This window comes from Harpia harpyja, chromosome 1 (genome assembly GCF_026419915.1).
Source record: "Harpia harpyja isolate bHarHar1 chromosome 1, bHarHar1 primary haplotype, whole genome shotgun sequence".
Classification (NCBI taxonomy): domain Eukaryota; kingdom Metazoa; phylum Chordata; class Aves; order Accipitriformes; family Accipitridae; genus Harpia; species Harpia harpyja.
Genome location: NC_068940.1, coordinates 11,711,439 through 11,724,493, shown reverse-complemented (window position 1 = coordinate 11,724,493; position 13,055 = coordinate 11,711,439). Strand labels below are relative to the sequence as shown.

Below are 13,055 nucleotides of genomic sequence, written 5' to 3'. Positions count from 1 at the left end.
AACACTAGAAGGTTAAATTACAAGAAAAAATGCACTGTTTTTTGAAGGAACTTGCTAAATATTTGTAAAGCTTCTGTTGCATTTTAGCAGACATCTTATGAGCCAGAAAATAACAGCTGCCTTTGACTTAAAAAAAACCAAAAAACAACACAAGTAAAAAAAGTTGTGTCACACTTCCTTTAGACTAACAGTTTGAATAACAGCCTGATATTTCCTGACATTTTGTGACATTTTATTGCATAAGGAAGAGTCTGTACAGATCTTGAAGTCTAGCTGGTGAACTAGCAGGTGAAACAGAAGGAGTTGACATAGTACCTTTTTTCATCTTGTTCTGCTGACAAATATTCCTTCTGGTTAGGAAAATTTGTCTCTGAAGGCCACAGAAGGTGCCTGTTCAGTCAACATTGGCAGTCTCCACAGAAAGTTCAATCACACCATGTTAATCTTGGCTTTTATGAGGTTAACAGTTGTCTGAGGTGATTATTGGTAGCTAATAAAATACTTTCGGGCGCAAATAATTCTTAACTGGGCAGCTGGCATGTATGGATTTAAACCAGCAGTCTGCAAGAGAAAGGCAGTGTGCACCTCTGAGGGAAAAAATACAAAGAAAAAGAAACCTTCTTGCTCCTCTCAAAGAAATGAGTTTGGGAGGGCAGGAGATAAGAGAAAACTTCAGTAAATACAAATCTTCACCAAAGCTCGGAGCCTGGAAGTATCCCTTGGCTCCAATTAAGTGTAATGAAGTGGCTTAATTCAGTATTACTTGAGCAAAGAAAAAAAAAAAGCTCATCTGGACAGAAACAGCATGAGCGTGTGACTCCAGCCCAGATGTGTGCGCTGCTGCACGGAATTGCAAGACATTGCTGGCCGTTCCCTGATGGCTAAAAACAAAACCAAGCCTGAGGCTAAAATTTCTACCATTTACTGAATTATCAAACTGATTTTTGCCACTGTAGACAAGGCTAAAAGCAAGGATTATATGGGCCCATTTGAGACTGTCTCCTAGATAGGGGTGTCTGCAGAGAGAGTGTGAACGATCAGAGATCAATGCTGATTGTAATAGTATGAAACCTTCGGGGAGAAATTTGACCCTCTCCTCGTGGAGGCTTCAGGCAGTGAAATGCACATTGAGGACAGTGTGGTCTAAGTACGTTCCCTCTTAAAAAAGAAAACATTTTTAATACTGACTCACTTGTGTCAGTAATATTTTCATCTCCCCATTCCTTCCACCCTTTCATAAGGTAAAAAAAATAGTGCCTAGAAACTAGGCTTTTGTTTTCTAACCAAACCGCGGTTAATGGCCACATTTTGTCATAGCACAAACTGCTGGAGTTGTCAGTGGGACGCTGCGAAGAGATTAATGAAATCCTCAGGAAGGGTCAAGCTTGTGGCCAGCCGTCAGTGGTATGTATTTTGGATTGTGTGGAGAAGAGGCTTCACCAAACAGGGCTGAGGTGACGTCTAGTTTGCTCTGAGGGGGATGACTCTGGGTTTTGAAACAGGCTGTGGGCTGTAGGGGCTGACGTTGGGAAAGGGAATGGGCGATACGTCTGCTGGATGCTCCTGCCCTTCAGCTTCTGACCCTCCAGAGTTTAAGAGGCTGTGTTGTTTGAAGGCTAGGGTGGGATTTTTTTCCTTCTTTTTTTTTCCTTTGGTATGTGCAGGAAGTGGAGAGATTTTCCAAAGCACCAGTTTAGGAAGACAAGTGGTGTCAGCTTCCAGGTGCCTGTCCCACCTTGGCCATATCTGAGGGGTCATTTAGTTTCAGCAGGCAGGAGCTGCACAGCCTTGAGTCTTCTCCCATCAGTGCTACCGATGCACAGCTAAGGCCTGCATGTGGGCTTGCTTCTAAGGGTAGTGCTGATTTTGTGGAAGGACCAGCAAAGCCATCTGTGACTTCGGATACCTCTTGGGAGTGGATTGCCATGTAAGCGAGACCTTCACAAGGGAAGGGAAGAAATGAGTTTGTCCCTGGAAACAGCTCATTAATTTCTTTTTCTTTCTCAAAACTTCCTTGCTCTCACCCGGAGAGGTGTCAGGTCAGGACTAGGGAAGGCAGTTTATGGTTGATCAAAGATGTTAGTCCTTGGTTTGGATCATCAGTATGTTTTCAAGTGTAAATATCCTGCTAATGCAGACCTCAAAACACTCCCACACTGTCCAAACAATTGATCTATGAAAAACACAGTGGCCTGTGTTAGTGATCAAAGGAAGATATGGTACCTTAATGGTCAAAGTTTATTAAACAGTTTCGTTTGCACCCAGAATGAAATACGAGGACTTGATGTGCAGAAAGATTCCTCCTATATGATAAGACATGTGTGGACATAGGTGTGCCCTCCAGAGCAGCTGCCTGGGGAGTATATTCTTCTACTGAACACAATTCCTTAAGGGTTAAGGCACTTGTTGGTTTTTAGCTGCCAGTTACAGTGGTAATAAAGTCTTACTCTTTGCAACAGGATATTTATACAAATGTGATCCGAGCTTCTAATCTAAAGGGCAAATTGATTTGCCGGCAGTGTTTATAGCTTAGAAAATAAATAACCGTCCTCAACTGGGTTTTGGAATGGGTTGTGTAATACAAATGACAAAGCTAGCATCAATCTGTTTCAAGTTGGGGTCAGATTTGTATATAGTGTGCATATATTTGTATATGATAGAGCTGTTTCTGTGATGCTATAGAGAACCGCCTGTCTGCATTTCAGTTCAACTCCCACTGTGGGTATGTGATTTGTTGTGTTTTAGGGTGGTTGGTTTTTAGTAGTTTAAAAGTCAAAGTTATTCTGGATGAAACTTACTGGTTCTGTAACCAGCTGGCTTTTTCTACCAAAAGTAAAGAATACCATATCAGTGCCGTATTTCTTTTCTTAAAGGACAAAAATAAATACTACCCCTTTGCCCTTTCCCCCATCTTCATGCCTCAAACTGCATTTAAACTCTGAGGTGTTATACTGTGGCCATCATTACAGTTAGAACACCCCTTAGTCTCATTAAGTCATAGTCAAGGAAATGAGAAATACATCTCCTATCCCGGTGAGTTGGGATGATTGTTTTCTTTTTTCACTGTTCCTGTTGGTAAAATGTTCATTCCTCAGAGCTGTGAAGCTCAAGACCTTGAGCTGGATGCGGGGGGACACCTTTGCACTCAAATATCAGTGTTGGATTTGCTGGGAATTAACACCGACCTGTGGGCTGAGCTTCCCACAGTCTTGGTGTGGGGAGACCACATTCTCTAGCTCTAGACTCTGATCTTCCACTCTTTGCCAGATGCAGCCTTGAAGCCAGTGTTTCACCCTGCTGCTCTTCCAGTGAGTTTACAAGATTTAACCCCCTGCCCTTGCAGACTTTACCACCAGGGGCGATGCCCGCAGTGCGACGTCCTTTTCAGCACAGGGGAGCTCTTATCAGACAGAGCGGTGGTGGTGTGAGGCTGAGCTTACCTGTCCCTTCTTGTGTGTCCCCATGTCTGGATGCATCCCAGATGGGTCTCCCCTCCCTGTGCTGAATTGCAGACCTCCTCCAGAGTGTCCCAGCATCTCCATTCTGTACTTTTTCCTCCGCTGGCTGTCAATCCCTGCAAATTAGTGCCCAGTTGCTGGTGGTCTATTTCACCTTGGAAGTAACTTCATTTGTAGGTTGACAGCTCGTGATATTTTCTTCTTTGTTTCTAAGGAGCTCTTAACAGGATGTGTGTGTCTCTCCTGGTCCTCTGGCCCACAGATAGTATAGCTTCTTCAGGACAGTTAACCTGAGCCTTACTTCTTCTCACAAAATGATAAGAGACTGCCTTTGCTTTCTGTGGCAGCTTATTCCAGGTGCTGGCCTTCCCCTGCCTGAGGCTCTCTGTATGAGCGAGTGCTGATTGATTAAATTTTGTACGGTGCTTTTAAATCTTTGGAGTAATGGTCATTTAGACATATGAAGTTGTTAAGGTTTTGTATTGCATCTGTTGGCAGTACCTCATGCTCTGCAGGCTCTGCATACAGTCTGTTCTAGAAGTAATAAACACGTTTAAATTCAAAGTAGTGCTTACATCTACTGCAAGATGGTGGATCTACAGGTTTGAAAAGGCTGTGATTTCAAAATTCTATCTATGTGGAGCTCTGTTCAACTCTGTAAGACTGAGTCAGTTGTGAGTGCAGTTATTAGTCCGTCGTTAGTGGATAAGAGCGAATAATCGTGCTAGTTTGCTATATGCAGGATAATTTTTACAGAAGGTTGATGTCAGTGCAAGCTAAAGACTCAGATCCTGAGGGACACAGAAGAGATTATTTAGAAAGTGCATTAATTAAAATGTAAATCCCCCACACTTCTGTGCAAAATTCCCTTTTGAGAAAATGCTGCTAGGCAGTCTAGACTATTATGTCAACTTGTCTTTGAAGAAAAGTAAACAAAAAGGTTCAGCTGAGGAAAGTTTTAGAGACTTACAGTAATTAATGCTTTGGTAAATGGCTGTTGATGCGTAACAATCCTTTAAACACCTGGGTAATTGCAAGCTTTGAAGTTGGGCCAAAAATGTTGTTCCGAGATCTGTAATTAAAATAAGAGACCTTTAACTTGGTCATTTTGAAGGTGAGATTTCTGTTTGTTCTCACTGTCTCCCTGGTAAAACTTCTGCCTGGTCGAGGAAAGCAAGCTGGGGAGGGTGGGAAAGTAAAAGACCTAGTTCAACAGATGCTTCTTTAAATTTAGCTTTTTATAGCTTTGGTGTTTTTTCTGTAGCAAAGTTCCATGTTGTAATGTGTACCCAGAACAGAGAAATTATTTTAATGTGAACATTTCACTAAGTATAGTAACTAAGATTAACCACTTGACCTGGTTACTAATTTGACTAAATTCTAATCTAATTAGTGTTCAATTAAAGAGAATTAACACCCAGAGACATTTCGTTGAGAGGTTTACACAGGGGTTTCAGTTAACAAAATATTTATCTTACAGGAGGAAAGGCACTGAAGTTAAATGCAAGCTGTTTCTCCTATAAATGCCCTGAGTACATGGTTGGGATGCCGGCATTAAGAATAGTAGTTATATTGGATATTTATATCTGACAAACCAGCTTGCTCTGAGGACACTGGAGCTAAATCCTGCCCTCTGAATTACACAGGTCGTATTTCTCCGGTAAACTGTGTACTTCTTTCTGTTTATTGCAGCCACTTGTGATTGCTCTGTTGACCTTTGCTTCTCCATCCTCCTCCAGAGTCTTCTGAAGGCCATGGAAACAGTCCCATTTATTTCTTGGGACTTGGGACCGTACTTTAGGGCCTTGATCCAGAACAAAGAGCTCCTGTTTTGAGTTGGGAATCTCTAACTTGCATCTTCCCATTTAATGTCCTCTCTTCTCTCAAGAAAGTTGTTTCAGCCTATTGCCTCAGTTTCTCCCATTCACTTGCTTCCCTTTAATAATCTAAGGTTAATACATATTATGCCTGCAGCACCCTTATTATGGAAATCATTAACTGAACGCATCCAGATGGTTAAGCACACTGAAAATAAAGATGAGACTGTCGGGCACCATAGTGACAATGAGATGACAGTAGCTGTATGAATACCCAGAGGCAGGTTTAGGAAGAGAGGATGTCGAGAAACTGCCTGTTTTGGTGATGAAATTTATCTTCTGTACACTGAATTTGAAAGTCCTGCTGTGCATGTGCCAGAGGTGCTGTGATGTCCTTGACATGCAGGGTTGCTTGAGCATGAAACCTCTGGACTGACTCTGCTTTCTTCAGCCTGTGCTGAGAGCAGATACTTGTTCCTCTCTGCATAATGATGCTGGCTTATGCATTTCTTCCAGCCTTTCTTTTTCTAGTTTTTCCCATTCTTCATGCTCCCTTCCTGTTTCCCTCAGGTCCTGTCTTGCCTCTGTTATTCTCAAATGCTGAAGTTTTTTGATATCCTTCCATTAATGTGACTGCGTACACAGTTGTGTGCTTTCTCTTGGAAGGCCACTGCCTGCCTCGCTGCATATGATCAATGTCATCACTTAATGACTAGAAATTCAATACTTTGTTTCATGTGACTTGCTCAGTGTGTGATCTGTTTCTTACCTTCTTGTCCGCTCTTCACATTTTGCTTTGACTATGGGCTTGCATCTACTTGTGTGTAGCACTGTTAGGCATGGTATCTGACTGCTTCCTAAACTATTTCTTTTTTTGACATGGCTATAAGGCGAAGCTAGTGGTGGTGTTCTCGTCGTGCGGATGAGAAGTTGATGCATACACCGGTGAGGGTCAACTGTCTCCGCTAGGTTTAGTTGCTACTTTCAGATGGTTTTTTCCTTTGTCCAGCACTGCCCTTTGGCTTGCAGGAGTGCCCTGCTCATCTGCTGTGTACTCTCCAATTTTTGCAATAGGAGGGGCTGCAGAGTGTGGACCTGCTAAGCAAACACCAATGGCAAAAATGGTCCCTGCCAAAATCAGCCAACAGTCCAGCATCAGGAGTGGTAATAAGGCTATGCAGCAGTTTTAGAGCGCTCATGCTTCTTGTCTTTCTTTTGCAGCCCTAGTGGGAGAGGAGTGGAACAAATGTGTTTTCCATGGTCTTCAGAAAGCAGAACTGGGCCGGGGGGGGGGGAAATCCAGTTGTGTGGCTGCATTTCCCTGTGTGCATTGGGGCAAGACTGGAAGTGTGAGATGCACTTCACTGATGTCTGTCACCATGTTTGTTGGCAGCTGTGTTGCTGCAAATGGCAGCAGTAGCAGGTTGGAGCCCTCTAAGCCATTGGTGCAGAAAGATGCCAGTAGTTTCCCATCTACTTCTGGAAGCAGAGGGATGCTGAGTCTGGAATAATGGTCCTGATTCACAGAGGTGTGGTGGCCATGGGTACTTCCTACTCCCTTTTCTCTGCAGGCTTTTTCTTTCTATCCAGGGTCACTCCATCTAGTCCTTGCATGTCCATGTGACCCCCACAACTGCAACAGATCCTTCACCCTTCCCTATCTAATTAGATATTATCATAGAATTGTTTAGGTTGGAAAAGACCTTTAAGATCACCAAGTCCAACCGTTAACCTAGCACTGCCAAGTCCACCACTAAACCATGTCCCTAAGCACCACATCTAGACATCTTTTAAATACTTCCAGGGATGGTGACTCAACCACTTCCGTGGGCAGCCTGTTCCAATGCTTGACAACCCTTTCAGTGAAGAAATTTTTCCTAATGTCCAATCTAAACTTCCCCTGGCACAACTTGAGGCCGTTTCCTCTTGTCCTATCACTTGTTACTTGGGAGAAGAGACTGACACCCATCTCACTACAACCTCCTTTCAGGTAGTTGTAGGAAGCGATAAGGTTGCCCCTGAGCCTCCTTTTCCCCAGGCTAAACAACCCCAGTTCCCTCAGCTGCTCCTCATAAGACTTGTGCTCTAGACCCTTCACCAGCTTTGTTGCCCTTCTCTGGACACGCTCCAGCACCTCAATGTCTTTATTGTAGTGAGGGGCCCAAAACTGAACACAGGACTCGAGGTGCAGCCTCACCAGTGCTGAGTATGGGGGGCCAATCACTTCCCTAGTCCTGCTGGCCCCACTATTTCTGATACAAGCCAGGATGCCGTTGGCCTTCTTGACTGCCTGGGCACACTGCTGGCTCATATTCAGCTGGCTGTCGACCAACACCCTCAGGTCCTTTTCTGCTGGGCAGCTTTCCAGCCACTTTCCCCCAAGCCTGTAGCGTTGCTTGGGGTTGTTGTGACCCAAGTGCAGAACCCAACACTTAGCTTTGTTGAACCTCATACAGTTCGCCTTGGCCCATCGATCTAGCCTGTCCAGATCCCTCTGTAGATCCTTCCTACCCTCAGGCAGATCAACACTTCTGCCCAACAAGTCCGCAAATTTACTGAGGGTGCACTCTATCCCCTCATCCAGATCATTGATAAAGATATTAAACAGAACTGGCCCCCATACTGAGCCCTGGGGAACACCACTTGTGACCGGCTGCCAACTGGATTTAACTCCCTTCACCACAACTCTTTGGGCTCAGCCATCCAGCCAGTTTTTCACCCAGTGAACAGTACACCTGCCCAAGCCATGAGCAGCCAGTTTCTCCAGGAGAATGCTGTGGGAAATGGTGTCAAAGGCTTTACTAAAGTCCAGGTAGACAACATCCACAGACTTTCCCTCATCCACTAAGCGGGTCACCTTGTCATAGAAGGAGATCACGATAGTCAAGCGGGACCTGCCTTTCATAAAACCATGCTGACTGGGCCTGATCACCTGGTTGTCCTGTATGTGCTGCATGATGGCACTCAAGATGATCTGCTCCATAACCTTCCCCGTCACCAATGTCAGACTGACAGGCCTGTAGTTGCCCAGATGCTCTTTCCAGCCCTTCTTGTACATGGGTGTCACATTTGCTAACTTCCAGTCAACTGGGACCTCCCCTGTTAGCCAGGACTGCTGATAAATGATTGCAAGTGGCTTGGTGAGCACTTCCACCAGCTCCCTTAGTACCCTTGGGTGGATCCCATCCGGCCCCATGGACTTGTGTGTGTCTAAGTGGTGTAGCAGGTCACTGCTACCTTCTTCACTATTCTTTCCCTTCTACCTGGGGCCAGCCTGGGACATCTCCCGGTCTCCGTTGCAAGATCAGACATCGTATGGCTTTTTTGCAGGAGTAGCAAGGACATTTCTTCTCGGCCATGTGGCTGTAAGGAAGAGCAGATTCCCCTCAGGTGATACATGTTATTTGGTTTACCGAGGGGAAAGTATGTCCCCTGCATACAAAAAGTCCAGAGGATTTTGTTGCTAAGTTCTGAATCTCTGTTGAGCCTGTGTGGGCAGCAATTTTCAAGTACTTACTGCTTGGCCGAATTTGAGGTGATTTTCTTAAAGGAGGAAGGACATACAACATTTCTATTCTGCAAAAATAAAGGAGTGCTTAAAGACTCTCAGTTAAATAGTTGGGATTCGTTTTTATGTGAGTAAATTTTTTTTTTCCCCCTTAATTTTGTCTTTGGAAATAGGTGACTGAATATTTTTTTAAAACCTTCATGCAAAAAAAAAAAAAAATTGGAAAAAATTGTATGCAATTCTGTGCAGCCTGGTGAGGTTTGGGTGACAAACATTAATTGAAAACACACTTAAGCAAAAAATATTAGGATGTGTTACTTGCTAGCATTACTACTGTGACCTACAATACCTGTGGGGTAAACCTTCAGCGCTGGCTTCATCCGGTCAAACGATGCAAAAGTTAGCTGAATAGCAGATTTGATTGAAAACCAGTCCTGTATGAAACTTTTTGCAAAAAGAGTTAACTGGATTGGAAGGCCCAGTTGTCCATTTTTCTGCATTTTACAAAGGATTTGAAATCTTTCAAAGTGACTGTGACATACTGGGATAAAGTGGAGCATTCTGGTTTGATAGAATTGTACCTTGGTCAGGCAGTTTGCTTATCACATTTGTGGAGGACACTAAGATGGGGGAGACCCAAAGGAAGGCAAGTCTGTATTTTAAGTAATCTAATAATGATGGAGGTTCAATCTGGGGAAAAAAAAGTGTGATTTGATGGAAAGAATAATTGCATTTGGACGTGAAAAATCGGTGATGTAAATACACTCAAGGAAGTGACTGGGTCCTTTGCGGTCCAGTAGGATGAATCTAAGGATTATAGTGAATCACAAGGTGAACATGAGTTAACAGTGTGAGTTTTGCAAAGAAGCCAAAAATCATATTCTGAGATGTATAAGTAGAGGCATAGTCTGTGAGACAGAACAGGATTATCCTTTCACTGTACTCGGCATCAGTGAGATCTTGATCTGAGTTGGATCTATAAAGAGCAATGCAAATAGTCACAGTCTATAAAATGTGGCTTGCAAGGAAAGACTAAAGATGTTATTTTAATAAGAAAGGGAGGTTGTTGTGGCATTTAAGTTAGCTATTATGGGGAAAGGCAAACAAAAAAAATGTGCTTCAGGTGAAACCCACTGAATTTCCTGGAAAGATGGTGGAGTTCCTGAGGCTGGAAATCTGTAAGATCAGGTCAGGCAAACATCTCTCGGGAGTGATGTGGATGTCGTTGATCCTGCCTGGAGTTCAGGGGAATGGGCTAGATGATGCCATGTAGTCGTTTCAGGCTTTACAGCTCTGTGATGTCCAAGTGTTTTCCCAAAGCGCAAGGCAATGGGAGTATAAGCTCTGAGCCTTCTCTTCATGTTTTTGTAGACCTGACTAATCCCATGTGGTTGAGTGTTCATGGGGCTTTGCTCTTACAGAGTTCCCAGTGGCTCTGCAGCCAGACATGTTTGGTTTGGGGGGCATGTAACGCCAAAGTAACTCTAGTCTGGAGGTTCCAGTGGGACATTGTCTGGAGTGGGCGAGTGCTGGGGAGGGTATGGCACTTAGAGGAGAGGAGATGGGAGAGGAGATCAAAAAGCAATTGGTGTGAGGGGGGGGGTCAGAACAGGTACTAGGAAAACCCCTTTTCAGATGTAGGCCATTTCAAGCATTGGAGAGGACCAATGTGTAAGTCATATTCAGAGGCAGGAATGATCTAGCAGTTCATTCCTCTCTTAAACCTGGAGAGGGAAAGAGTGGTCTCAGCTGCAGCTGTTGTTTGCAGTCTCCTTTAAGCAACACTTCAGTTTATATACCCTGCCTGGGAAAGCCCAAATCTTTCAACCTTAAGGTTTCCAAAACATGTAGCAGCTGGCCAGCCCCAGCCACTCGCTGCTGTTGGAGGTGAAGGTCAGAGTTGTTCCTGAACCCTCTTCCCGTTGGAGGAATGGTGGCAAAGACTCCTGTGGGAAAGGCTGCTGAGTCAACCACTGAGCGTGCGGCTACCAGTGAGGCGGAGGAAAGCCTCCACGCTGTAAAAATAGCCGCACTAGGAGCCCTAATATACTTAAGTGCTTATTTTTCCATGTGTGATCTCATGCAAACCAAGCTGCTGGGCAGTATGACATAGCAGTTGGCCAAAAATAAAATGTAACTCAATCAAAAATTTTTTTTTCTGAAGTTAACCTTTGATGGGTGGAAGGGACAGGTATCCTGTTTTCCCATTTCCATTAAGTTATTGTTAGAAAAAAAAAATTCAGAGGGGAAAGACAGATAAAGATGGCATTGACACCTGGTATCCGTTTTGTCATGATGGCCACAGGTTAAGGATAGGAACTGTAGCTCTCTTGCCCAGGAAAGTTGTGCCTATAATACAGTGAGAAAATGTACACGGGGTTTCTCTGGGTGCTTCTCCAGCTGATTTCATTGCTGAGTTTTGGGGGCATTTGATGCTGCAAAAAAGGTACAGACTTGATAGTATTTGAAGCTGAAGCCCATGAAGGAGACCCAGTACCAACAGCCTTGGAACAAGGCGCTCTAATCCCTGTTGATATGCCTCAGAAAAATGTCTTTAGAGGCCTTTAGAGGTTCATTTTCCTTCACTGTTTGATGCTTGGCCTGTTAGTTGATTTTTTTTTTTTTTTTTTTTTGGCCCACTGTGGTAGGTCTGTGTTGTGGAAGGTGAGCTGAAGCTGTGAAACTGCTTTGACAAAAGCCATTGAATGCCTGGAAATGCTGGTAGTTTGACCAGTGTCCTGTCAGGGCTAGCATTACACTCTTCAGGAGGAAGAGTGCCTTACTAATCCCTTGCTGGTGGAGAAATGGACAGACCTGAGGAGTAGGATTGCTTTCCTCTAGCCTAGAAAATGGTGAAAAACCTTTGTAATCCTGAATTTCACATGCGGAAGCATGTGCATCTCATGGCAAAACTCTGGATATAAATAGGCAGATTTTGGGCGTTGTTTTTTTCCTAGCTGTTAACATCACTTTTTGACGATTTCAGGTTTTGTTTCTGCAACAGCGAAAGCCAGGGAGAAAATCCCAGACGTCACAATCTTGTCATTACACTTCTCCTCTGCAGGGCCTCTGACCTGTTTCTGCTGGACACGCGGGCAGTGTGGGCCTCGGAGGAGGGCTGGCTGGAGTTTGATGTCACTGCCACCAGTAACATGTGGGTGATGAACCCTCGGCACAACATGGGACTGCAGCTGAGCGTAGTGACCCAGGATGGTAGGTTACGGGCCAGTTAACGTGAGTCACCTCGCGAGTCTCTTGGATGCTGTCTAGAGGTGGTGCTAACAGAGTCCAGGTGTGATGTGGGGGGTGAGCACCCTGCCTTTGTAGGCAATTTGTAGCCAACACCATGAGCAAGGCGTCTGAGGGCACAGATTGAGGGTTGTCCCATGTCCCATGATGGACATGTCTTTCCCCATGAGTGAGGTCAGGTGTCTCTGAACAGTACCAGGATGAGCTGGTGGAGGCGGGCTGGGGTAGGGTCCCAGTGCCTGGGTTGGAGGTGGAAGGGGGCATGGAGCTGGGTTCCCAGGTGGGGTGAGGTTTAGAGGTGAAAGGAGGAGAAGACGGCAGGTATGTGGGTATCCGCCTCCCCATGCGGGCTTATGGTAGCCCTGCTGGCTGCTGCAGCTGCCGTTGCTGCTCGGATCTCATCAAACCTGAGGTGGGAGCCCTGCACTGCAGAAGCGATGTGGTCGCTGTGTGGGGCTGGTCCCTCTGAGGGCAGCTGCAATGATAGCATTTCACAGCCCACAGAAACTTCAAAAGGTGGAAAAGGAGAGAAGAGACTGCAAAAGAGCATGAAATTGAGTGTTGGAAGAGAAGCAGTGGGGAAGGAGGAAGTTGAGCAGAAGGTGACCAAAAAGATGACAGTGACATCTGTCCTCTATAGGAACCAACCTTAAGTTTTCTTCCTATTGCCTGATGCTGGAGTTTGGTCAAGTGAGGTCAAGTGGGGCTTGACCAAAGGCTGTGGGGTCAAGTGAGACCAGAGAGGCTGTCCACTGTTCTCCCTGAGGAAATGTTAGTGCCAACCTCCACCTCCCCAAAAGGGCTGAGAGCCCATCCCTGTGCTACTGAGAAAAGCACCCCATCTCTTTGCCCTCTGCTTTCCTTAGAGGTCTCCTAATCCCATCTCTGCTACTTGTGTTTCACAGGCAGCAGAACTAATTTCATGACACATCTGGGCTTTGTGTTTTATATATCTATCTGTATACCTCTCTGATGCCTAAACCAGGGTAGAGATGCCATAGGGGTACCAAAGAGCCAGGTGCT

The 13,055-nt window shown here is 44.9% G+C and overlaps 1 protein-coding gene across 1 annotated transcript in view; it reads left to right on the top strand.

The window, feature by feature from the left end:
- The window catches only part of BMP6 (bone morphogenetic protein 6), a 93,923-nt gene that overhangs the window by 68,333 nt on the left and 12,535 nt on the right, over positions 1 to 13,055 (top strand). The window contains exon 3 of the mRNA XM_052775973.1: positions 11,848 to 11,996. Within this exon, the coding sequence (XP_052631933.1) occupies positions 11,848 to 11,996 (149 nt within the window). The remainder of the gene's footprint in view (positions 1 to 11,847; positions 11,997 to 13,055) is intronic.